The sequence below is a fragment of the Eumetopias jubatus genome, unplaced genomic scaffold (assembly GCF_037043125.1).
Source record: "Eumetopias jubatus isolate StellerSeaLion01/CBP00866 unplaced genomic scaffold, mEumJub1_p1.0 scaffold_1, whole genome shotgun sequence".
In the NCBI taxonomy this organism is placed as follows: domain Eukaryota; kingdom Metazoa; phylum Chordata; class Mammalia; order Carnivora; family Otariidae; genus Eumetopias; species Eumetopias jubatus.
In genome coordinates, this window is record NW_028274807.1 from 38497097 (window position 1) to 38524536 (window position 27440).

General features: G+C 36.0%; 1 protein-coding gene across 2 annotated transcripts in view; it reads left to right on the forward strand.

The window, feature by feature from the left end:
* Positions 1 to 1960: 1960 nt before the first annotated feature.
* The window catches only part of CADM2 (cell adhesion molecule 2), a 169092-nt gene continuing 143612 nt past the window's right edge, over positions 1961 to 27440 (forward strand). For both annotated transcript variants that reach the window (XM_028114859.2, XM_088024782.1), the window contains exons 1-2: positions 1961 to 2000; positions 4705 to 4842. In XM_028114859.2, the coding sequence (XP_027970660.2) occupies positions 1961 to 2000; positions 4705 to 4842 (178 nt within the window). The remainder of the gene's footprint in view (positions 2001 to 4704; positions 4843 to 27440) is intronic.

A 27440-nucleotide genomic window follows, 5' to 3' on the forward strand; every position in this document is an offset into this window, starting at 1 on the left:
TTGTATGGTACCAATATTAGATATTTGGTTATTGTCCCACAGGTCTGTGGCTCTTTTTTTTTTTTCCAATCTATTTCCTTTCTCTTATTCAAATTGAGTGAATTATATTGCTTTAAGTTTATTGGTTCCATCCTCTATTTCATCCCTACTGAATTATCACGTCAATCTAGTGAGGTTTTATTTTAGTTATTATAATTTTGAATTCTGTAATTTTCATCCTATTATTTTTATTTATAACTTCTTTACTGAGATTTTTCTATTTTTTGTTTCAAGATAATTAGTGATTGCTCAAGTATTTTTATGATGACCTTAAATTACTTCTTAGATAATTACATTTGTTTCATTGATTATTTTTGTTCATTCAAGTTATGATTTTACTGGCGTTTGGTGTGACCAGTTTTTATCACATCCTGGACATTTTCGCTCTTATGTTAGGAGATTCTGGATCCTATTTTAATCTTCTATTCTAGGAAGCAGTCATCCTGTTTAGGTTTAGCATACAGGTCCTGGCTTACATTTTCAGGTCATGGTTAAACTAACAATTTACTTTTCAAAGCCAAAGGATGCTATTTAGTCAGCTCGAGGTGTCTAGTTCTACTGGGGGTTGGACTGGTCTCCACCTATGCCACTTAACGAGGCAGAGGAGCTTCCCCAAGTCAGGCTGCCTGATGGTTCTAGCAGGGGTAAGTGGTTCTCTAGCTCATGGGAGGTCGCTTTAAGGGTGGGGTATTTGTCAGAGATGGATCACCCCTCCGCCCCTGCTGCCCAATTGATCACTGTCTTTAGGCCTTGAAGGGGAGTCTCCAGCCCAGTGGAGAAAGATTGCTTTCCATGGCCACTTGTAGTCAGTGATGCTCCCACTTGATTCCCCTTGCAGGTAGTCTAGTTTCTCCCAGAGATGCTGGCAGGACTCCCATTTGATATGTGATAAAAAAAAAAAAAAAAAAAAAAATGAGTCTACCTAGGCCACCTGCCATTGCTAGGTTGTGATTGGGAGAAGTCAGGCCTCAACTGACTTTATTATTGGCTGGGGAACCATCGTGTTTTTCCTCAGGTCCCAGTGTCCCTAAACCAGTCCTCTTTCCTCTTTCAGAATACTCCATTCTTTGCCTTTTGCTTAATTCTGAGCTTTATAGCTGTACTTAGAAGGAAATAAAATGATATTTAAACTTTTTAATATTTTTCCAAAAATGAATCAAGAAGAGCATGCCAAGAGATCTTCTGTGAAAAAAGAAAAGCCCTGTGATAGAAAAGGTGGTATCAACGAAAGGATATACTAAAAGTATTTAACAGGTGTTACGCTAGAGGTTCCAATCAATCAGAGCAAATTTAAACATTCTGTACCTTACAGGTGTTTTTCAGCTGAAAGCTCCGGTTTACAGGAAGTTCAACAGGTTTCTCTACTGTAGAGAATATGTTTTTAATATGCTAATGTTCACTGTTGGTCTCTTGGAAGGACGACAGCAATCACAGTTTTCCCAAATTTGTCTGTGCATAAAAGTGAAACCTTCTGTTTATCGTGTTTTTTGGTACTAGCGTTCCATGAAAGCCTGTGGAGGAAAGTCATTTGTATCACCACCAACATCTACCTCATCTGAAGTGTTGTACTAGATGCAATCATTTAATTAAAAAGTTGTTTCTGAGAACATTAAGGAACACCTAATTCTACTTTGATTTTTTTTTTAAATCTGATAAAATATTTCCATATATTTAAACCTTCCTTTAAACTATATCAGGAAATAAGATTTAGATGTATGGCCAAAGACCATGTTTCTTGTGTTGTGCTAAAAATATTTAACAGGACTTTTTCTAATGTTATTTGCATTTTCAATATTTTCTCTTTCCAGCTTTAAGGGACAACAGGATTGAGCTGGTTCGAGCTTCCTGGCATGAATTGAGTATCAGCGTCAGTGATGTGTCTCTCTCCGATGAAGGGCAGTACACCTGTTCCTTATTTACAATGCCTGTCAAAACTTCTAAGGCCTATCTCACTGTTCTGGGTAAGTGCAAGGGACTAACGCTATGAGATCACAAGCTAAAGCAACATGACACAATAACACATATATGTTTTGAGGATATATTAATAAATAGAGTTTAATCCCTTCTCTGCTACATTATAACAAAAGGCATTTAAAAAAACCATTTTGTCACTTTCCCCATCTTAGAAATAGACCAAGGGAGGTGTAAGGATTTGTAGGACTTCTTGAGGGCATGCAGCCATCTTCTTAGCCAGCAACAGACACCAGGTTTCTTGGTTTTCAACCAAACTCCTTTGTGTCAAATCATCTATATATTGTATATACGGTGGTCCTTTTATAAAGTAGTAGAATAATGAGCAGAGTGAATACAATGTGTCTATGGGGTGGGCCTCCATTTTATTATTGAAGTCATCTGATGGGGGCCTTTTCTAATATATTACAGCTTCCAAATATGACTTTTTGTGTGTGTATTAGTGCATTTAAATGACCCTGACATTTCTGTGTCTTTTTTTAGTTTTGTAGATTTTCTAGATTTTTAAGTACTCTCCATGCAACTTGTAGCTGCATTGTGGTTTTATTTTCTAAATACTGGGCCTTTTCCCCAAAGGTTAGAGTGATACAAAATTTATTACATTCTTAGAGATTCCAAGGAAATCAAGTTGCAGCTAAGAGCTCTCTGTGATTCTGCAGATGTCAGTGGCCCAATCAGCTAAAATTGCTGCAGTTCATTGAAACACACCTGTGTACTGAACAAGTTAGAGGAATTTAAAAGATTGATTTTTTTTTTTTTTGCCCCTAGCTTGCCTTCCTTTTTTGATAGATAAAGGCATAACATTACATATAAAAGAACTAATGTATGCTGTTCTGTTCGGTAGGAATATTAAAGTTAATCCAGCTAGTGAATTGGTTTTGCACATACGATATGAAATATGTTTCTTTGCAAGTCCCACTGGGACTATTTTATAAAAATCTTCACAAGTTTGCCACTACAGACAAAATATATCCACTAAAATGGAGTATTTCAAGATAACAACTGCCTAAGGTTAATGTATTATTCTCTAGAGAGCCACCTCGAGACCCCAAGAATAGAAAACTGGCTGATTTCAGTTTATTAAATGGTAGTGTGGCATAGACTTTAAAAAAAAAAAAAAACACAATATGAATGTGAAAGGGAAAAAAAAATCAACTAATCAGAGCATGTTGACCTGTCGTTTATCATTGTTGTTCTTGTTGTTTTTTGTATTTCTCTTATTAGTGCTTTACAACATTCTTACATATTTTTTTCTTTTCAAATTGAATTAAATGCTACAATAATCTTCAGTATGCCTTTATATTGAATAATTTTAGAAAAAATTTTAATAAACCTCTACTGTGACAAGAGAATATTATTGCCCAAGAAATATATAATGTTCTATTATTTAAATCACCCATGTACTATCTGTGCATATTAGTTATCTGCTTAGTTATTAGATGATTTGGACTAGAAAAGGTACTACTGGTTAGCATTAAACATAATATGCATCATGCTTCCCAAAACTACTATTGCATTTCTAATACAAATGTTATCAAGATATACTTTAGAAGAATCTGAGAAGTAAGTATGATTGCAATTATTGGTGAATCCCTTATTCTAAAATGCATTTCTTAAACATAGTACATAGAGGATAATTGTATCTTTTTAAGCCTTAAGAATTAGGAAATCAGGAATGCAAAGTGCTATTTTATTTAAATCACAATTTGCTAAAGAATAAAGAAATGTGCTTTGTGGATTTTTTACCCCATTGCAAACAATCTACCTTCTTAAATCCTTATACTGATAAGTCTTAAGATATTTTGAATGGCTGTTTCTAAGATTTACAAAGAGTATTTTTGCAGGTAAAGCTTTAAAAGCTACTCTGAACTAAATTCATTTTAAATGCCTTCTGGATAATATACAGACACACATATGCATATATATATACAGTAGTTCCCCACCCCACCCCCATCCACGATTTCACTTTCCACAGTTGTTACCCGTGACCAGCTGCGGTCTGGAAGCAGATGATCCTCCTTCTGAGTTATTGTCAGGCCAATAGTAGCCTAATGTTACACTGCAATCCTTATGTCATTCACCTCACTTTCTCTTATCACACAGGCATTTTATCTTCTCACATCCTCACAAGAAGAGGGGTGAGTACAGTACAATATTTTGAGAGACCGCATTCACATGACTTCTATTATAGCATATTGTTATAATTGTTCCATTTTATTATTGTTCCAATTTATTATTGTTCCATTGTTATTATTGTTCCATTTATTATTGTCATCAGTGTTGATTTTTTACTATGCCTAATTTATAAATTAAACTTTATTTTATGTATGTATGTATGTATAGGAGAAAAACATAGTATATGTATAGGGTTCCGTACTATCAACAATTTCAGGCATCCACTGGGAGTCTTGCACTGTATCTCCCACAGATAAGGGGGACTACTGAATAGACATGTGTATATGTGTCTGTATATATATATTATATATATATTATATATATTATATACACACACAATTTTTATATCTATATACATTATATAGATATTTTAAGCAGTTTATTTTATTATATAACACCTTACTACTTTTGATTGAAGATATTGTCAATTAACAAACCATTTTAGCTTTGTGAATGTAATAGTCATGAGAATGAATCAGCCCTGAAGATTGATGTTCACGCCATTTGCTTAAATTTCAGGTGTTCCTGACAAGCCTCAAATTAGCGGATTTTCATCACCAGTTATGGAGGGAGACTTGATGCAGCTGACTTGTAAAACATCTGGTAGTAAACCTGCAGCTGATATAAGATGGTTCAAAAATGACAAAGAGATTAAAGGTAAAGAATGGGGAAAGGTCCCCAAGTCAAAATTGATGTGCTGAAACTAGAATGAAGTGTTCAATGCAGGGCATTTTACATTTTCTTTTTTAAACCACAGTCACTTTCTGATTAAGTGTAATTTAAACCAGATTTACACATTTCTTAAATTCGGTAATTCTACAAGGTTTATTAACAATCTCCGCATGCCCCATTTTCCTCATGTCTGAGAAATCTAAAAATAATATATACTTCAGGGAAAAGTTGGAGAAATAAATGAGTTAATGTATAAAAAACACATAGATTTCATGCTTGGCAAGAGTGAGCACTAAGTACATGTTATGTATTATTATTTCCAAACTCTTTTATAGTATTTAGATTACAGACAGAGAAATTCTATGAATTATGTCTTCAATTTGTTGGTTTATGGAATTATAAAGTTCTAAGAACGAAATTGGCTAAACATCAATAAACTGATTCCTAGTATTTCTCACAGAGGGCAAAAAATATATTCATCTCAGTAAAAATGCACAGTAGTATAAATATTAAGTATAGCTCTGCTCTTAGTTCATGCACTTACATTTAAAAACCTAAACGCTTTGCAACCACGTGGATGGAACTGGAGGGTGTTATGCTTAGTGAAATAAGTCAATCAGAGAAAGACATGTATCATATGACCTCACTGATATGAGGAATTCTTAATCTCAGGAAACAAACTGAGTGTTACTGGAGTGGTTGGGGGTGGGAGGGATGCGGTGTCTGGGTGATAGACATTGGGGAGGGTATGTGCTACGGTGAGCACTGTGAATTGTGCAAGACTGTTGAATCACAGTTCTGTACTTCTGAAACAAATAATGCAACATATTTTAAGAAAAAAGAAAAAGAAGAAGATAGCAGGAGAGGAAGAATGAAGGGGAGTAAGTCAGAGGGGGAGACGAGCCATGAGAGATGATGGACTCTGAAAAACAAACTGAGGGTTCTAGAGGGGAGGAGGGTAGGGGGATGGGTTAGCCTGGTGATGGGTATTGAGGAGGGCACGTTCTGCATGGAGCACTGGGTGTTATGAACAAACAATGAATCATGGAACACTGCATCAAAACTAATGATGTAATATATGGTGATTAACATAACAATAAAAAGTAAAAAAAAAAAAAACCTAAACGCGCCCACACATCCTTTAGATGGGAAATAAGTTTATAGGGGAGATGCCTAGTGAGGTTAGCAGTGATTTCTGTTTGTTTCTTTTTTTTAATTTTTTAATTTTTTAACCTCACATACAGATATCTTGGACCTGATGTCAGATGCACATTCAAATCCAACAATTGTTTATGATGATTGTTAAAAATATTTCCTATGTACATAGTAATGATGTATTATTCTCAAGGTAACCTGATAGGAGATAGGTTTATGAAAACCATTCTAATTATCTTAACTTGTAAATCAAATATCTTATGTTAGATTAAAAATAGTTCTTATCAATGGGCATATAGGCCCAACAGAAATGAATAATACAGTATAGGATTATATGATATAAATAATACAATACAGGATTGCATCTATTACTGAGAAATTATAGGTTTATGATCCATTCAATTATTCTTTCTTCTACTTTAATTACTCTTTCTGTATATTTTTCCCCAAACAAGGACTTAACTGTAATTTATCCCTAATCATTACTTTTGTTGCAGATCTTCTATTAAATGCATTTTATTAAACAAAATTTGGAGAAATACAAGCCCCCAAGACACAAGTTAGACATGTTGCTATGCTAAGTTAAACTTTTAGGTTAGTATTTAACCTGATCACATAAACTGCCAGGGCTCAGCAATACCCATTCTAATTCTGCCTTTAGGATGCGTTTGTTTGGGCATGTCTGGACTTGGTTAGATCTTTGCTAAATGGACTCTCTACACTGCTTCCAGAGTCTGCCATATTAATGATAAGCATCTGATCCAGCCACTTTTTCTATTTAAGCACTTCTGATCAAAAGCACTAACCTGTAGAATAGATTTTAAATCCAACTTCCTTGGCCTATGAGAAAGCTCCAGTTGTCAGATTCTTACACATCACATTTGTCTTTCTGTGTGAATGCTATGGCTTATGCCCGAATGATCTTAAGTACTCTCCTTCAATTGTTTTATTATCCACATTAATTCTGACGTAGCTTGTTGCTCCCAATTTCTTAGCATTTTGTGTTTCGAGGGTTTGTCTCATCTTCCCAGGGAAGTCAGAGACTAGCATACTAGGTACTTCATTAATATTGATTGATTGTTTTTAACATTGTATCCTGATGGGAAATCTATAATGTACTCATATTTTAGAATATACCTTATTTTTTGACAAATTTGTCTTCTGCTCTGAATGCCAAACAGATTCAATTCTATCCTAGGTAAGGTGGACTCCTGTTTATATGTAAAACCATAAAAAGTTTGATACTATAAACACCATACTTGAAAATCAACTAAGTCAAGACTAGAAAAAAAATCAAGATGAAAACCATATGCAGAATCAGCATATGGTTCTGTGCGCCACTCAGAAGTAGTGAGGCCTTTATTTCTGCGTTCTCTGATGTGTGGCCATTGAGAGAGTCCTCATTATCCCTAAACGTGCATTCATCTACATAGCTTTTTTTTTTAATAACTCTTCTTTTGCATGTTGATATAGTTTGTCTTCACAATTATATGGTGAGCTTCCTGAGGGCATTCAACTATTTTTATAGGGGTATATGCAAATATGCTGTGTGCAGTACTCTGCACCGAATACACATTCATAATTCTTGCTGTCCTCTAGAAATGCTAAGTGAAATTTCACTCTAAAATCCCTCAGCAAACACTCCTCACAGAAAGGAATGTTCCATCCTTATCTTGCAGTCTTTTCAAAGATCAAAATTTGACTTCCTATTACAATTTAACAATTTTTACTATGATATCACTTGGCACTTTTTAAAAAAGTGTCCCTAGTGTAATGCAATGAGAAAAGATAAGCTAATCAAATCAAATTAAAGTCAATTAATAAGAAATTGTTAAAATGCTTCCCAATAACTCAGAGTTCTGTCGTGCATGAATGAAGATCCAGATGAAGAAAACAAGAACCTTGACCTAGAGATGTTTAAGATGTCTTTGGGGTGATAAACAAGTTATAGAGAATTTTTTCCTTTAAAGAGGAATGTATAACTGATGTAAATCCCAGTTATTACAGTCAAAGGAAAAGATTATTTTTCTTATGTTTTAACTAAGCATTGGCAAGTTCAGCACACTGACACTGTGTTAAGTTTCAGACTCTGTATAATGGGAGTATGGACCTTCAGTGTGACTTCGGACTTCAGAATGAGTTCATTTTTCTGTTTGTTTTCTTTTTCCTCCATCACTAACTAACATGAATTTAATTTCCAAGTTTCTGGGTAAAAGTTGTTTGAAAGTCCTAGAGATCACATTTTCTTGGCTAGGACATTTCCATATTAGATTCTGGATCACTGGTTCTCAAACTTGAGCAGACACCATCACCTACAGTGCCTGTTAAATATCAGATTATAGGGCCCTGACCCCAGAGTTTCTGATGGAGTAGGTCTCAGCTGGAGCCTGAGAACATACATTTTCAGCACTGTGTCGCATGTGTGAGTGATGCTGATGCTCCTGTTTGGTGACCACACTGGTACAGAGAACATAAAGGTGAGAAGCATCAACAATTTCTATAAAAGTCTTGCCTCTGTCTCTGAACTTTACAATACTCACCAGTATATGAGAAAACGAATGTTTGCCTCAAAGTACTGTTGCAAGGATTTTGTTTGAGCCAATATATATAAAGTGTTTTACAGTATGAAGAATCACTAAAAACACCTTAGATATCATTATTATTATTATCATTACTGTCTTCAGCAAACCATGATTAATGAATTGTAAGAATCCCTGAATTAGTCCTAGAAATATAAACAAGTGAAACAAAGTCATCCCTTCCAGGAATTCACATTTCGGGGCTGAACATATAAGACTTAACAAGTATCATAATAGATAACATGATCTGGCTACAGATTTTGTACAAGAAAAGAAGTAGAGAGCAACCCTACCTTGTAGAGGTAGAGACTTAACAATTCACTGATGAATGTAGAGCAGCCCTACCTTGAGGTAGAGGTAAAGACTTAATTCACTGATGAATGTAGAGCAGCCCTACCTTGTAGAGGTAAAGACTTAACAATTCACTGATGAATGTAGGCATTCAGCAAGTAGCTGTTAAATAAATACGTGGATCTTAAACAATGAATCAAATCCATCATATAGGTTATGGGTACAAGTAGGTAGTAGAGCATTCTGAGGAAAGAAACCATGTATTTGTGCAGAGTTAAAGCATGTTTGAGGTAACCATGGAACTCTCTGTGTGATATAGATGTGCGAGGTAAACAGGAAGGCCAGGGTCAATTAAGTCTTGGAAGATCTTTTATTTCACATTTTAAGGGGTTTTTAATTTATTCTGTAAGCAATGGTTGAGACTTTTTCTTTCTATAAGCTTTAAAGAGTAGAACAAAACGTAATTTTCATCTACCCTTCCCCTCCTTCTCCTCTGCCATGAGTCTAACACAGAAATCCCTTTGGTGCCTTTGGATAGCTCTGTATTCAAAACCATAGGTGATTTCACTGCAGCTTTTTAATTTTCTGTGTAGCAAGGAAGTCTGAATATTTGCCATTGAATGTGGGAAAAAGATAAACATTGCCTTTTTAAATTTACCAGCTCCCTGAGAACTTATGTTTTATAAACTTTATAAACTTTTATAAATTTTATTAATTTTTTGTTTCATGTATAAGATTATTTATTTGTAGTTTGAGCAGTTACTCTCATAAAATCTTAAGATTTCTTTTCCAGCTAACTAGCTTTTATAATTAAGGTGTTAGGCAGAATTCCATGACAACCCTCAATGACCCACATCCTTGTATAGTGTATGCAATATCACTTCCTTGATCATGTTGCCTTATATGGCAAAAAGGATTTTGCAGATATAATTTTATGTCCCTTTTGAGTTCATCAAAGGAAGATTGTCAAGGGCAAACCTGATATAATGAGGTGAGAGCTTTGTAAAAGAATAAAGTGTCAGAGAGACATTCTTCCCCTGGCCTGGAAGAAAGTAAACAGCAATCTGGTGAACAGTCTATGAGGGCTGGGTGGCGAAGAGCTGTGGGTGACCTCTAGTTCCTGAAAGCAGTTCCTGAGTAACAGCTAGTGAACAAATGGGGACCTCATACATACAGACTCAAAGGAAATAAATTTACCAACAACCAGTAACCTTGAAGAAGTCCCTAAACCTCAGATGGGAATCATAGCTCCAGCCAACACCTTGAATTGAGCCTGGTGACACTGACAAGAGGACCAGGCTAAGCCTTCTCTGGACTCCTAATCCATAGAAATTGGGACAGAATAGATGTGTGTTGTGTTGCTTTAAGCCATTAAGCTTATGATAATTTGTTTTGTAACAATAACAGAAAACTGAGATCTAGAGAAGCAGAGTAATTTCTCATGGTCATACATCTGGCAAAGACTGCACTTGAGTATTCTAAGAACTAGCACTTGAGTTTAGGGAGACAGCTGAGGGCTGGGAGAGTATCTAAGCGATGTTTCAGGCATGACCTAACAAGGCACTGACCTAATGGATAAAATGGAATTTTTAGTTGGAATAGAATGGAATCTTTTTTTAAAAAGGATGGATTTGAAAGAGAAGACAAACTTCAGATGAACTTGGTGAATGAGTCTGAGAGATGAAATAAAAACAAAGGTCAAAGATAATATAATTTCAGTGTTTAAGTGACTCGAGTAATGAACATATGGAAATAAGAGAGGCATTAGGAAAAATTAGTTCAGAAATATATGATTATGTTTATTCAATATTTATGAAAATATTGAAGTTGAAGTAATTATGTAGAATTTAAAAGTTAAGGTTACTAGGCTTTTGGAGTTAGGGGACTTATGCCTAGGAAAGCGATTTTGGCCATACAAAGGTTTATCATCTCACAATGAGGGACATTTTAGTTTTAGCCTTTTAAAATAGTCATAGTTTTCATGTGTGCAGTACTTCCTCCCTGCCCTCAGAATTATGCCATGAAGGATGCGCATATCCAGCAAAACCCGACTTTGTGGTGAGTCATTGAAGCTTGTCGGTACCTAATAGTATTTCCTATATTCTATCAGTGTTATTTACTTATTATACACTGTGTGTTTCAAATGTTTGGCCAACAGGCTTAAGTTGACTTGAGCTGTGTTTCCCCGTGTGAACAGAGTTTTTGACAGATACTATAATGTCAATCAAAAATAATGCAACAGCTCATTTTCAAGTTGGCTAAATATAGTGTAATTTTACTGTAAAACTACTTAGTAAATAATTTTTCAGCATTTGGAAGCATAAGAGTGAATTTCTGAATGCTGTGTTTCTCAAAAAATAACCTATAGACTGCCTGGGTTAGAATTACCCAAGGTGTTAGTTAAAAAAATGCCTATTCCTGGTCTCAATGCAGACTTTTTAAATTAGAATTCCTGGATATTAGACCTAGAAATCCTATTTATTAAGTACCTCTGGTGATCCTTAGTTCACTATTTTTTGAGAATGCACAGGATTAGAGACCACTAAGCCAAGTATTAGTAGATATTCAAGGAAACAAAGGAAAGGGGTTCCAATCTACTAAATTTAGAAAATAATTCTTTTTTTTTAAGATTTTATTTATTTATTTGACCGAGAGAGAGAGAAAGAGAGAGCACAAGCAGGGGGAGAGACAGAGGGAGAGAGAGAAGCAGACTCCCTGCCGAGCAGGAAGCCCAATACGGGGCTCGATCCCAGGACCCCAGGACCATGACCTGAGCCAAAGGCAGACGTGTAACTGAGCCACCCAGGTGCCCCTAGAAATTAATTCTTAATATTCCATGTACATTATGAGTCTGTTCTTACAAGGAAATTCTATAAAACTGAGTCAAAATATACTGTAACATTTTCACATTTCTGAAAATCAGTGCAAAAATTCCTTTAGCCAACATCTTAGCAGTATTCTTTGACCACATAATTGTTTTTATTTGTTTCATGGGTTTTTTGTTGTTGTTTTGTATTGAAGTCTATGAAATCTACTTTGAAAAATGGTAGATTATATATTTTATTTACATATTCTGTTCGGTGTTGCAAAACTAGTTTTGGCCTAATGCTTCATTTGACTTCAGTTTTACAAAACTGTAATTTGAGAGAAATATTAACATGTAATACAGGGATTGTGAACTCTCTGAAGATAAACATAAAAGAAAATAAAAAGGAAAGACTTGAGTCTGCTGAGTTTAAAGTCCCTGTGTCATGTATGATAAGGTTTAACCAAAAGTATTAATATTTAAACTCGCATGCCATAAATCCATGATTTTTTTGGAAATGTCCTTGCCATTTAAATCTGGTTCATGCTGGACACATAATAGAGGAGAAAAGAAAATAGCAGTAACAATACCTGTATGTCGTGTGTGTGTGTGTGTGAGACAACATGGACAATCTGGAAGTTTCTGAATGCTGTGAAGTATATTCCCTCAAGATGCTGCAGGCCACACTATGAGATATATAAGACATCTTATGGAAAAAGATAAAGCAAATGTTTCATGTGAATGTGAATGTTTGATGAAAGCAAATAATCCCCCAAAAACATTGAGAAACTTCCTTTTTAAAAGTTTTTTTTTTTAAACCAGCTTTATTGAGTTAAAATAGAAAAGAGTATTACATATTTGAAGTGGACAGTTTGGTATATTTTCACATTTGTTTATAGTGATGAAATCTCACCACAATCAAGATAAGGAACATACTCATCATCCACAAACATTTGTTCGTACTCCTTTATATTCCTGTCCTCCCAACCTTCTCTGCCCACTCCCCATTGCATGCTCAAATCAGAACCACTGTTCTGATCTATGTCATTATAGTTTAGTTTGCATTTTCTAGAATTTTATATAAATGGACTCATTTAAGATTCTTTTTCTTCTGATATTTCTCAGCATAAATATTTTCAGATTCCTACATGTTGTTCCATATATAAACATTGTTCCTATTCATTGCTGATACCTATTCTATTGTTTGGATCTATACTATAATTTGTTTATCCATTTACCTGGTGACAGACATTTGGGTTGTTTATAGTGTGTGGCCATGACAATCAGTCATGAACATTTGTGTAAAAGTCTATATAGATTGATGATAGATAGATAGATAGATAGATAGATAGATAGATAGATAGATAGATAGATGCTTTCATTTCTCTTGGAAATGACTAGGACCAGAAACACAGGGTCATATGGCAGACCTATGTTCAATTTTTAAAAACATTTCCACACTATTTTCCAAAATTGTTGTACTATTTCATGAAGTCCAACCTTTTTAGCATTATTTATTCATCAGGCTTTGGTATTATATGCATGATATTTTTGCCTAACCCAAGCCCGTAAAGAATGACTTCCATAAATTTCATATGTTTAGGTTTTAGATATATTTTGAGTTGTTCTGTATTTTCAATACCTTTATCTTTTATTTCTTTCAGCTGTATTATTCCTAGGTCAATTTTGATTGATTGATCTCGTTATAGATAGCATTTTTCTGCTTCTTTGAATGTAGTTTTTGATTGGATTCCAGACATTGTCAATTTTACCTTTTTGGTGCTGAATATTCTCACATCTCTATAAGTATTATTACACTTCCTTCTGGTTAAGTTGCTTAGAAAGAATTTAATCCTTTTAGAGTTTTTAAAAAAATTCTTAGGCAAGACCAGAGCGGTATTTATTCCAGGAATTATTGTTTTCCCACTATTAAGGTAAAAATCCTTCTGAGTGACCACAGTGCCAGCTATGAGGTTTTTCAGTCAGGTTGGTTAGAACAGGCACTATTCCCAGCTCTGTGTGAGCATCATGTACTATTTCCTCTAATCCTTTTAGCTGGTTCTTGCCCCACCTGATCAGCACTTCCTTTGCGAACACTGGATGAGACACTGAAGATGTCTGGAGTTCTTCTCTAGGTGCAGCTCTCTCTTTTCTCTTTTTTGATATTCTTCCCTGCCAACTTTAAATAATTGAATAATAATTTTATTTAGTGGTGGTGTGTTTGTGTCTGTTTACTTGTTTGTTTTAAGGTGATAAAATGAATTTAAGAGGCTATACATGAAGAAGAGTGAAATGTATCCAAACTCACTTTGACAGAATGTTTGACTTTTTTGAAGTGACACTCACTCTTACTTTATAAGCAGTGTGCTGGGGGAGTGGTGGCCGCCCCGAGTTTCTCGACTTGCCTCTCTGGCTTGAAATGTCTACTTTATGAGTGAACTAGGGCAAGACCTATGAAGGTCTTTGTATTCTTGGCCTATGAGTCTGGAGTGGGTAGAGAAAGAGGGCCTCAGCTTCTCAGCCACACTCACTTGGAATTGGGTCTCTGCAACCAAGAGCAGGAGTGAGGGGGATACCGGAGTGAGGCTTCCTGGCTCTCCTGTGAAAATATTGTAGCCTTTGAAAGGTCACTAGTGGGGAGGAGGGGATCCCATCTTCTTGGTTACATTCACCAGGAGGCAAGGTTCCCTTGTGCTGAGTTGGAGGTGGGGTGAAGGTAGGGACCAGGTCATGTCTTAAGTACCATAGACCCTTTTGTTCTTACTAAGATTTAATAGATTTTCTTGAATAATTGTTTCTTAATTTGCTGTATATATTAGCACATTTTTTTAGAGAATATAAATGTGTGTATTTAAATCATTTTCACTAGTTCTGGTTGTTTCACTGGGAAGGAAGTCTACAGAGTCCCTTATGCTGATATTATGGAAGTGACCCTCTGATTTCTTTTTTATATTGATGTCTTTTTACAATGTTGACTCATAAATTATTCTAATATATCACCTTTCATTCCTTTATTTATTCTTATAAATTGTTTTCTCATTTCCCGTATTTTTTTTAACAGAAGAAAACTATTTCTCTTCTTGACCATTTTATATTTCTTAAAAAAAAAGAAATTTATTTCTTGCCTTTATAGGAGATGAAACTATTTCATAATTTCCCTTTTCCTGGTAATTATAAGTAATTTTTATTTTTTTATTTAAATTTTTTTTTAAGATTTTATTTATTTATTTGAGAGAGAGAATGAGATAGAGAGCATGAGAGGGGGGAGGGTCTGAGGGAGAAGCAGACTCCCTGCTCAGCAGGGAGTCCGATGCGGGACTTGATCCCGAGACTCCAGGATCATGACCTGAGCCGACGAAGGCAGTCGCTTAACCAACTGAGCCACTCAGGCGCCCGATTATAAGTAATTTTTAATTATGTTCTTTTTTCATGAACTATTTATATGAAATGATCATGTATGAATTTTAAGAAGCAATTTAATAGTTTGATATATTTTTAATTCAGTTATTTTTTAATTAGTCTTTTTTTTAAGATTTATTTATTTTAGAAAGAGACAGCATGCAATTTGGGGGAGGGTCAGTCTCACAACTGGGAGATCACAACCTAAGTCAAAAACAAGAGTTGGATGCTTTACCAACTGAGCCACCCAGGTGCCCCTTTAATTAGTCTTTTTAAAAATTATATTGTCCATCTCCTTTCTTCCCCTTTTTTATATACAGTTAAGTATATCTGAGCTCTCACCTTTAGGAAGTTCTGATACATGGAACTCTGATCTAGTTGGGCTGCACTTAGGATTGCTATGCTTAAAGAAAATAGTGAAAGGAAGAACTGAAAGGCAAATACAGGGTAAATATAATTCTGAGTGAAAAGGAAAGAAGTGACAATCAATAGTAATCAATGAGAGTGGAAAAAGGTAATAAAACGATAGAACTGCATCAGATAAAGATTACTTATTTACATTTAGTGTGTCTGATTCCCAGTCTTTAATGATCTATCTCTAGCTTCTGTACTCTTCCAAAACAGAAACTGCTCACTTATTCAGAGGTTAGACCAACAACGTCTTCAATTTTTCAGGAGAGTGATGATAGGAGGATTTATTTTGTTTTATTTATTTTATTTTATTTTATTTTATTTTATTTTATTTTATTTTATTTTATTTTATTTTATTTTATTTCATTTTAATTTTATTGTATTGTATTTATTTTATTTTATTTTATTTGAGAGACAGAGAGCACAAGCAAGGGGAGGAGCAGAGAGAGATGGGGAATCAGGCTCCCCGCTCAGCTCCTGAACATGGACATAGGGCTGATCCCAGGACCCTGGGATCATGACCTAAGCCAAAGTCAGATGCTTGACCAACTGAGCCACCCAGGCGCCCTGATAGGAGGCTTTAAAAAGAAATCACTACAAAGAAAAACTGTAACAAATTGACAACTGCCCACAAGTTATACACATTGACATGGAATGAGTCTACTCACTAGACTAAGGAAAGGAATGCTTTACTTGACTGAATATGGCCATTATTTTAATTAATTAAGGACAGACTTGATAAGTATCTATGATGTTCCAGACCCTGTCCTAGATGCTGGATATGAGAACTATGCAGAAGTATAACAATTAAGAATATTTGGGGAAAAAAGAAAGAAGAGAGATAAGAAGGGAGAGGAGTAATGGAAGAGAAACAAAAAAAAGAAAAAAGCTAGAGAGAAACAAAATTAAAATTCCCAATTATCCTTTATTTTATGAATAAATGAATTATATTGGGCCCTGTGAACATCCTGGTGGATAATTGGAATTTAAAAATGATATGTTGCTCAGAAAACAATATAACATGTTGAAAACTGATCAACAGAACTATTGTAGTACATGGTACAGAGAAACATTATGACATTCAGAAAGCTAATTTCTCAACACAGAGGTTTTAATGATGCAAATGATTCATTTTCACAATAAATACATGTGGGGCAGGCTGATTTTTCCTTCCTGTGCTCAATGCTACAAGAGGCCAGAAAATACATTGTTTGATGACTGGAGAATGGCATCATCCCAGCTGTCTCAGGGGAGTTGCGCTTGCTTGCTGTTACAGAATGTACTCAAATGGATAGATAGTTTTATTTTCTTATAGAGTTTACTCTAATGCATGAGCTTTAAAGTTTTTTTCTGCCATATTTTTATCATCCTTTTTGGGCCTACAATAAAACACCTTTTAAAATAGAAAATAGAAGAAATCCTTCAGTCTTCAGTAGAAAAAAGGACAATAAAACCTATACAAATATAGTGAGTACACTGAAGCATCAGACTCAGAGTCAGGTCATTTTTTTTTTCAGTCAGATGGTATAATCTTTTTGATTCAGCTAAATAATAAATTAATTAAATAAATTAAATAAATAAATAAAATTAAAATAACATGGTGCACAAAATATAAAATCGGTTCTAAGAAAGTGCTACAAGTGAAAGTTGACTTCTCATGTCCAAACTTTTGGTTAATGGCACTGAGGTTCACTCAATCTACTCTCAGGTGAAGAGAGGTTATTATAAGGTTTTACTGACCATGGCCAAGTGAAAGGAACTTGAGGGAACCTAGTTATAGCCATAAGTTATTCCCTGGATATAAAGAGTTCACTGACTGGCTTCATAGTGATTTAGCTCCTTTCTGTCTACAGTTGCCACCACCTATCTGCTCCTTCCTCTATTTTGCACACCTTTTCCCTATTTCATGAATTATGTTCTCTCCTAAGATTGGCTAAATCATGGCTTTCCTAGGACAAGCTGTGGGATATATGTATGCATGCATGCTCAAGCATGCTCAAAATTGTTTTTTGAAATCTTCAAGGTTTTAAATCATGTTAAGATATATGGTGGAGAATCAGAAACAAACTAGTTTAATTACATTACTTATGCTTGGGGATTAAGCCTCATGCTTGTCACCCTGGATATTAGTCACCCCAGACTCAGATACCTCTTCAGGTTTAAACATACTTGGCCTGAGGCACACGCTACAGAACATGGCAATTGATAGGCAAGGAATGTCTACAAAAGAAATTAGATAGGAATGAAATTTATTGTTAAAAGTCAAACCTGGTTATGGCAAACACTATGAATTCACATTCAGTAAGTATAGGTGCTATAGAAGATTATAACTTATGTTCACATTTTGATAAAATTTTTAGATTTTATGACTCTACTTCCATTAGATATAAAATATTAAGGAGTCCCTAATAAAACATTTTGGTCTGGGATTAGATTTGTAGAAGACTACTATTTCTTCCCCTACCTGCCTCTTTTTTGGAGTTTTGTATTTATGAATAACAGGTAGAGTGTAAACTAAGCCCAAATTGCCCAAGATAAATTTCACAAACTATGCAGGATATACCTCACAGCTCATGAACATGTTGTGTAAGTCAGAAAGAGGAAAACCTTGTTGAAACTGACAAATACTGTATTTTAGTTCATTATATTAGTATTGCAGAAATAAGTAATAGTCATATTGCTGCTGATTATTCAAAGACTGTGATAATAATAAAAAGATTTTCTTGAAGACAACCTAATCTCTATCTTTGTTCTCACAACATTTTTAACTAATGTTCTCAGTAACCATTTTTCTCTAAAATAGTCTATCTCCCATACTCCTTTCAAAAGATACATCTGATGGGGTGAGGACGAGAGAAAAGATCTGGTATTGTTAATTCTTAAATTGTTGTTCTCTGGTATTTTGAACATACCAATAGTTTTTAAAATATTTAAATAATATGTTTACATATCTGTCTACTTTACCAGACTGGGATTTATTTCCTCACATAACTTTTTATATGTAGAATCTGACATGGTGTCAAGCACATGGTAATTAAAAGCTCAAGGTTTTTATCTAGAGAATAAATGAATCACTTGTGTTAAAGTGGTTTCAGACTTTACCTTAATAATTTTTAGAGGTGGTGACTTTTTTATTGGATGCTCTCTTGGAATAAGCAAACTAGTTCTAAATATCCTTCTAAGGCACAGGAAACTAAATACAGAGTTGAATAAATATTAATATAGAATTAAATATAGAATCAGTCACTTGGGTGAAAGTGACCTAAGACTTTACCTCGAAATTTTCTAAGGAGATGACTCTACTCCTTACTGATTGTTTTACTGGACTCAGCAATATAGTTCTAAGGTATTAAATCTTAATATATACTTGAATGGTCCTGAGCCATTAAACAATGATCGAACTAGGTCCAGTTTTTGTTATTGTTTTTGTTTTTGTTTTTAAGGAGAGGGACTCTTACAACTCATTATGTGCTAGAAGGATTTCCATTAATAAAAAAAAAAAGAACGCGGGTTAACATAAAAGGTAATGATACTGAATTTGGAACAACAGCTAAATTAGTAAAGAAAATAAAATGAAACCCAAAGTGAGATTAGCAAGTGAATTCTTTTCATAAAGTCTTTCACATTTGCTAATGGTGGGTGACAAACTTTGTTAGTACTTTTAGCTACTACAAAGAGAAACACATGATCAGTTAATTATTATGTCCACAAAACAGTGTACAAAATAGGTCTAACTTTTTCTGGTAGTGAGAGTCAAGAGACAAAGAGGATTCCTCTCTGAATCCACATGTTTCAGACAAATGTGTATGTATTGAACGGAGTCAGGGTACATATAACAAGATCCATACAGCATGTATTTGTAGTACCTTTTATTTCAGACCTATGCAATGACACGTAAGAGACCCCTGATCAAAGAATAGCATTTTGTCTGAATAAATTGAAAGAGAGGTTTTAGAATATTTAGGTAAAGTATCTCCTCTTCATCAAGTATCCATAAATATTATTACACTCATTTGAACATTTGAAACCTACTAACAAGAACTGAGTTTCAGTAAAATTCCATGCCAAGTAATTCTCTCTTGCACATGCATTCTCTCTCTCTCTCTCTCTCTCAAATAAATAAATAAATCTTTTTTTTATTTTCTTATGTTATGTTAATCACCATACATTACATCATTAGTTTTTGATGCAGTGTTCCATGATTCACTGTTTGTGTATAACACCCAGTGCTCCATTCAGTACGTGCCCTCTTTAATACCCATCACCAGGCTAACCCATCCCCCCACCCCACTCCCCTCTAGAACCCTCAGTTTGTTTCTCAGAGCCCTGTCTCTCATGGTTCATCTCCTCCTCCAATTTCCCCCTCATTTTTCCCTTCCTACTATCTTCTTTTTTTTTTTTTTAACATATAATGTATTATTTGTTTCAGAGGTACAGGTCTTTGATTCATCAATCATACAATTCACAGTGCTTACCATAGCACATACCCTCCCCAGTGTTTATCACCCAACCACCCCATCCTTCCCAACCCCCACCACTCCAAGCAACCCTCAGTTTGTTTCCTGAGATTAAGAATTCCTCGTATCAGTGAGATCATATGATACATGTCTTTCTCTGATTGACTTATTTCACTTAGCATAATACACTCTAGTTCCATTCATGTCATTGGAAATGGCAAAATTTCAATTTTTATGGCTGTATAATATTCCATTGTATATATACATAACCTCTTCTTTATCCATTCATCTGTCAATGGACATCTTGGCTCTTTCCATAGTTGGGCTATTATGGACATTGCTGCTATAAACATTGGGGTGCATGTACCCCTTCAGATAACTATATTTGTATCTTTGGGGTAAATACCCAGTAGTGCAATTTCAGGGTCATATAGTAGCTCTATTTTCAACTTTTTGAGGAACCTCCATACTGTTTTCCAGAGTGGCTGCAACACCTTGCATTCCCACCAACAGTGTAGGAGAGTTCCCCTTTCCCTGCATCCTCGCCAACATCTGTCATTTCTTGACTTGTTAATTTTAGCCATTCTGACTGGTGTGAGGTGGTATCTCATTGAGGTTTTGATTTGGATCTCCCTGATGCCGAGCGATGCTGAGCACTTTTTCATGTGTCTGTTGGCCATTTGGATGTCTTCTTTAGAAAAATGTCTGTTCATATCTTCTGCCCATTTCTTGATTAGATCATTTGTTCTTTGGGTGTTGAGTTTGATAAGTTCTTTATAGATTTTGGATACTAGCCCTTTATCTGATATGTCATTTGCAAATATCTTCTCCCATTCTGTCGGTTGTCTTTTGGTTTTGTTGACTGTTTCCTTTGTTGTGCGAAAGATTTTATCTTGATGAAGTCCCATTAGTTCATTTTTGCCTTGCTTCCCTTGCCTTTGGCAAGTTTTCTAGGAGGAAGTTGCTGCGGCCCAGGCTGAAAAGGTTGCTGCCTGTGTTCTCCTTTAGGGTTTTGATGGACTCCTGTCTCACATTTAAGTCTTTCATCCATTTTGAGTCTATTTTTCTGTGTGGTGTAAGGAAATGGTCCAGTCTCATTTTTCTGCATGTGGCTGTCCAATTTTCCCAATACCATTTGTTGAAGAGACTGTCTTTTTTCCCTTGGACATTCTTTCCTGCTTTGTCAAAGATTAGTTGACCATAGAGTTGAGGGTCTATTTCTGGGCTCTCTATTCTGTTCCATTGATCTATGTGTCTGTTTTTGTGCCAGTACCATACTGTCTTGATGATGACAGTTTTGTAATAGAGCTTGAAGTCCAGAATTGTGATGCTGCCGGCTTTGCCAGCTTTTCTTTTTCAACATTCCTCTGGCTATTTGGGGTCTTTTCTGGTTCCATACAAATTTTAGGATTATTTGTTCCATTTCTTTAAAAAAAGTGGATGGTGTTTTGATAGGGATTGCATTAAATGTGTAGATTGCTCTAGGTAGCATTGACATCTTCACAATATTTTTCTTCCAATCCATGAACAAGGAACCTTTTTCCATTTCTTTGTGTCTTCCTTGATTTCTTTCATGAGTATTTTATAGTTTTCTGAGTACAGATTCTTTGCCTCTTTGGTTAGATTTATTCCTGGGGATCTTATGGTTTTGGGTGCATTTGTAAATGGGATCGACTCCTTAATTTCTCTTTCTTTTATCTTGTTGTTGGTATATAGGAATGCCACTGATTTTTGTGCATTGATTTTATATCCTGCCACTTTACTGAATTCCTTTATGAGTTCTAGCAGTTTTGGGGTGGAGTCTTTTGGATTTTCCACACAAAGTCTCATATTATCTGCAAAGAGTGAGAGCTTGACTTCTTTGCCATTTCAGATGACTTTTATTTCTTTTTGTTGTCTGATTGCTGTGGCTAGGACTTCTAGTATTATGTTGAACAGCAGTGGTGATAGTGGACATCCCTGCCGCATACCTGACCATAGGGGGAAATCTCTCAGTTTTTCCCCAGTGAGAATGATAGTCGCTGTGGGTTTTTCATAGATGGCTTTTATGATATTGAGGTATGAATCCTCTCTCCCTACACTCTGAAGAGTTTTAATCAAGAAACGATGCTGTATTTGTCAAATGCTTTTTCTGCATCTATTGAGAGGATCATATGGTTCTTGTTCGTTCTTGTATTAATGTATTGTATCACATTGATTGATTTGTAGATGTTGAACCAACCTTGCAGCCCAGGAATAAATCCCACTTGGTCATGGTGAATAATCCTTTTAATGGACTGTTGGATCCTATTGGCTAGTATTTTGGTGAGAATTTTTGCATCCGTGTTCATAAGGGATATTGGTCTGTAATTCTCTTTTTTGATGGGGTCTTTGTCTGATTTTGGGATCAAGGTAATGCTGGCCTCATGAAATGAGTTTGGAAGTTTTCCTTCCATTTCTATTTTTTGGAACAGTTTCAAAAAAATAGGTATTAATTCTTCTTTAAATGTTTGGTAGAATTCCCCTGGGAAGCCATCTGGCCCTGGGCTCTTTTTTGTTGGGAGATTTTTGATGACTGCTTCAATTTCCTTAGTGGTTATAGGTCTGTTCAGGTTTTCTATGTCTTCTTGGTTCAGTTTTGGTAGTTGATACATCTCTAGGAATGCATCCATTTCTTCCAGATCATCTGATTTGCTGGCATAGAGTTGCTCATAATACGTTCTTATAATTGTTTGTATTTCTTTGGTGTTGGTTGTGATCTCTCCTCTTTCATTCATGATTTTGTTGATTTGGGTCCTTTATCTTTTCTTTTTGATAAGTCTGGACAGGGGTTTCTCAATCTTATTAATTCTTTCAAAGAACTAGCTCCTAGTTTCATTGATCTGTTCTACTGTTCTTTTGGTTTCTATTTCATTGATTTCTGCTCTGATCTTTACTATTTCTCTTCTGCTGGGTTTAGGCTTTATTTGCTGTTCTTTCCCAGCTCCTTTAGGTTAGGGTTAGGTTGTGTATTTGAGACCTTTCTTGTTTCTTGAGAAATGCTTGTGTTGCTATATACTTTCCTCTTAGGATTGCCTTTGCTGCATCCCAAAGATTTTGAACAGTTGTGTTTTCATTTCATTTGTTTCCATGATTTTTTTAATTCTTCTTTAATTTCCTGGTTGACCCATTCATACTTTAGTAGGATGCTTTTTAGCCTCCATGTATATGAGTTTTGTGTGACTTTCCTCTTGTGATTGAGTTCTAGTTTCAAAGTGTTGTGGTCTGAAAATATGCAGGGAATGATCCCAATCTTTTGGTACTGGTTGAGACCTGATTTCTGACCTAGGATGTGATCTATTCTTCTCTAGAGAATGTGTATTCTGTTGCTTTGGGATGGAATGTTCTGAATGTATCTGTGAAGTGCATTTGGTCCAATGGGTCATTTAAAGTCTTTATTGCCTTGTTGATCTTTGGCTTAGATGGTCTGTCCATTTCAGTGAAGGGGTTGTTAAACTCCCCTACTATTATTGTATTGTTGTCGATGTGTTTCTTTGCTTTTGTTATTAATTGGCTGCTCCCATATTAGGGGCATAGATATTTACAATTGTTAGATCTTCTTTTGAATAGACCCTTTAAGTATGATATAGTGCCCTTCCTCATCTCTTATTATAGTCTTTGGATTAAAATCTAATTTGTCTGATATAAGGATTGCCACCCCAGCTTTCTTTTGATGTCCATTACCATGGTAAATTGTTTTCCACCCCCCTCACTTTCAATCTGGAGGTGTCTTTGGGTCTAAAATGAGTCTCCTGCAGACAGCATATTGATAGGTCTTGTTTTTTTATCCAATCTGATAGCCTGTGTCTTTCAGTTGGGGCATTTAGGCCATTTACATTCAGGGTAACTATTGAAAGATATGAATATAGTGCCATTGTATGGCCTGTAAGGTGACTGTTACAGTATGTTGTCTCTGTTCCTTTCTGGTCTATGTTACTTTTAGGCTCTTTCTTTGCTTACAGGAGCCCTTTCAATATTTCTTGTAGGGCTGGTTTCATGTTTGCAAATTCTTTTAGGTTTTGTTTGTCCTGGAAGCTCTTTATCTCTCCTTCTATTTTCAATGACAGCCTGCCTAGATATAGTTTCTTGGCTGCATATTTTTCTCATTTAGTGCTCTGAATATATCATGCCAGTACTTTCTGGTCTGCCAGGTCTCTGTGGATAGGTCTGTTGCCAATCCAGTTTCTATCATTGTAGGTTACAGACATCTTGTTCTGGCTGCTTTCAGGATTTTCTCTTTGTCTCTGAGACTTGTAAGTTTTACTATGAGATGTTGGGGTGTTGACCAATTTTTATTGATTTTTGAGGGGGATTCTCTGTGCCTCCTGGATTTTGATGCATGTTTCCTTCCCCAAATTAGGGAAGTTCTCTGCTATAATTTGCTCCAGTATACCTTCTGCCCCCCTCTCTCTTTCTTCTACTTGTGGGATCCCAATTATTCTAATTTTGTTTAATCTTATGGTATCACTTATCTCTTGAATTCTGCCCTCATGATCCAGTAGTTGTTTATCTCTCTTTTTCTCAGCTTCTTTATTCTCCATCATTTGGTCTTCTATATCACTGATTCTCTCCTCTGCTTCATTTATCCTAGCAGCTAGAGCCTCCATTTCTGATTGCCCCTCATTGATAGCCTGTTTGATTTCAACTTGGTTAGATTTTAGTTCTTTTATTTCTCCAGAAAGGGTTTCCCTTCTCTTCCATGCTTTTTTTGAGCCCAGCTAGTTTCTTTATAATAGTCATTCTGAACTCTAGTTCCGACATCTTACTAATGTTTGTTTTGATTGGGTCCTGGCAGTCCGTACTGCCTCGTTCTTTTTTTTTTTTTTTTTTTTTGAGGTGATTTTTTCCATCTTGTCATTTTGTCCAGAGGAGAACAGATGAATGAGAGAACAAAATGCTAACAGGGTAACGATGACCCCAGAAAAATATACACTAAACAAATCAGAAGAGACCTGAAACCGAGGGAAAAGAAAGGGAAAGAAAGAAAAAAGAAAAAAAAAAAGAATATGATCAAATAGGATCAGGCTGGTGAATAGATCAGTGCCACACACTAGATTTTGGGCGTATTTTGGTCTGTTAGAAGAAACTGCCTCCCAAAATTTTAAAGAAAGAAAAACCTCTATATGTACAAAAATAAGGGTAAATAGGATGAAGGGATAGAATATGACTGTAAAGATGAAAATTATAAAAGATTTTATAAAAGAAATTGATAAGGTGGTTGAAAAAAGAAAGAAGAGAAATTTAAAAAAAATGGGAGAGAATGTGATAAGTCAGGAGACTAGAACAAAGCCATACACTAGAGATTTAGGGTATATTTTGGTCTGTTAGAAGAAACTGTATCCCAAAATTTTTAAAGAGAGAACAACTTATATATATACCGAAAATAAGGTTAACTACAATGAAAGGATAGAATATGACTCTAAAAATGAAAAATAAGAAAGATTTTTTAAAAACGGATTGATAAGATGTTGGTTGAAAAAGGGAACAAGAAAAATTCAAAAAAATAGAAAAAGAATAAAAGGAAAAATAAAAAAAATAACTTTGAAAGACTAAAGAATCATGGGGAAAAAAGCCATGAATTCTTTGTGCAGTATTCCCCTAGTGCTGGATTTCTGCCATTCTCATTGATTGGTAAACTTGGTCTTGGCTGGCTGTTCTTGCTGATCTGGAGGATGGGCCTGTTGCAGTGATTCTCAAATGTCTTTGTGGGAGACAGAATTGCCCCACCCTTGCTGGGGGCCGGGCCAAGTAATCCGCTCGGGTTTGCTCTCACAGAGCAAACCCGAGCAGATTTTGTTCCCTGTGAGCTTTTGGTACAGCTTTGGAGGATGAGAGTGACAATGGCAGCCTCCCAATCTCTGCCCTGGAGAAGCCAAGAACTCAGGACCCCCCTCCCCAGTGAGCCCCCAGAGAAAAGCAGTTAGTCACTCCCATCTCCCTGGTCTCCAGCCGCACTCCGTGCTCACCTGGCCTGTAACTGAGCATTTCTATCTCTAGCACATGACCCCGTGTGGAGTCTACAAACTCAGCAGATCCCTACAGTCTCCTGTGCCACTCCTCCCGGGGGGAGGAAGAGGTGTCTCCCCGGATCTGCCGCTTGTTGGGTCCTTGCTGGAAGAGCAGTGGCCCGACTGTGCCACAGATCACAGTTTACAGTGACCCTGAGCTGAGAGCCTAGCCTCTGCTCTGTCTCTGCAGCCAGCTTCCCTCCCTGGTCTCCTTGCCCCAATACCTGGGAGCTCTAGTGCACTCAGGCACCCCTGGTCTTTCTGTGACCCTGAGGGTCCTGAGACCACACTGTCCCAGCAAGCATTCCACCCCTGCTTAGCCACTGGAGCTACAACCCTCAGCAGAGCTGACTTCTAAAAGTTCCGATTTTGTGCTCCATGGCTGTATCACTTGCCAGTAGCGGATATCCGAGGCCCCTACCCCCGCCGTCTATCTTCCCGAATTTCACCTCGAATTCACTTCTCTGCACGTCCTACCTTCCAGAAAGTGGTCACTTTTCTGTTCAGAGAGTTGCTGCTATTCTTTTCTTCAATCTCCTGTTGAGTTCGTAGGTGTTCAGAATGGTTTGATACCTATCTAGCTGAATTCCTGGGACCAGACGAAATTTAGGTCTCCTACTCCTCTGCTATCTTGCTCCTCTAAATAAATAAATCTTAAAAAAATATAACATGCATCTAAGTTACTGAATGAGTTAATCAGGCATAGTTACTTTATGTCAATTTAAAAAAGTAACAGAGAGGGCGCCTGGGTGGCTCAGTTGGTTAAGCGACTGCCTTCGGCTCAGGTCATGATCCTGGAGTCTCAGGATCGAGTCCCACATCGGGCTCCCCGCTCAGTGGGGAGTCTGCTTCTCCCTCTGACCCTCTTCCCTCTCGTGCTCTCTATCTCTCATTCTCTCTCTCTCAAATAAATAAATAAAATCTTAAAAAAAAAAGTAACAGAGTTGGTTATCTTCTAAAAATTGTGTTTAGTTTTAGAATTTTGATCTATAGAGCTTCTTTTAAACAGATATTACACAACATATTCAGTTGTCCAAAATGATCACTTCAAATTTTTGACATAAAATTACCTTGTATAATGCTCACATTTTCTCTTCTTTATGACAAGAGGGCATACATTCAGCTTACTAACAAATTGCCAAATCATTAAAGTACCATTAATATGGATTCAGAATAATTCCCTAAAATTATCATCTGATCCACAATAAAACACTGGAACAAACCCAGACTCTGAAAATAATAGTGAAGTTTAAGTTCTACAGAAGCATCAATATCTGGGGTAAACACTGCAACCCTGCAGCTTTGGTCATGGCCAGGAAATTAAAGGCCCAACTAGATCAGGAGAAGTTACATAATGTCCTACATAATTCCTAACAGATGTGTCTCAGTGATGAGAAGTTATGGCACTCCCAGTAATGGGACCAGCTGGAAGCTGTGTCTAAATCTTACCTTGTTCCCA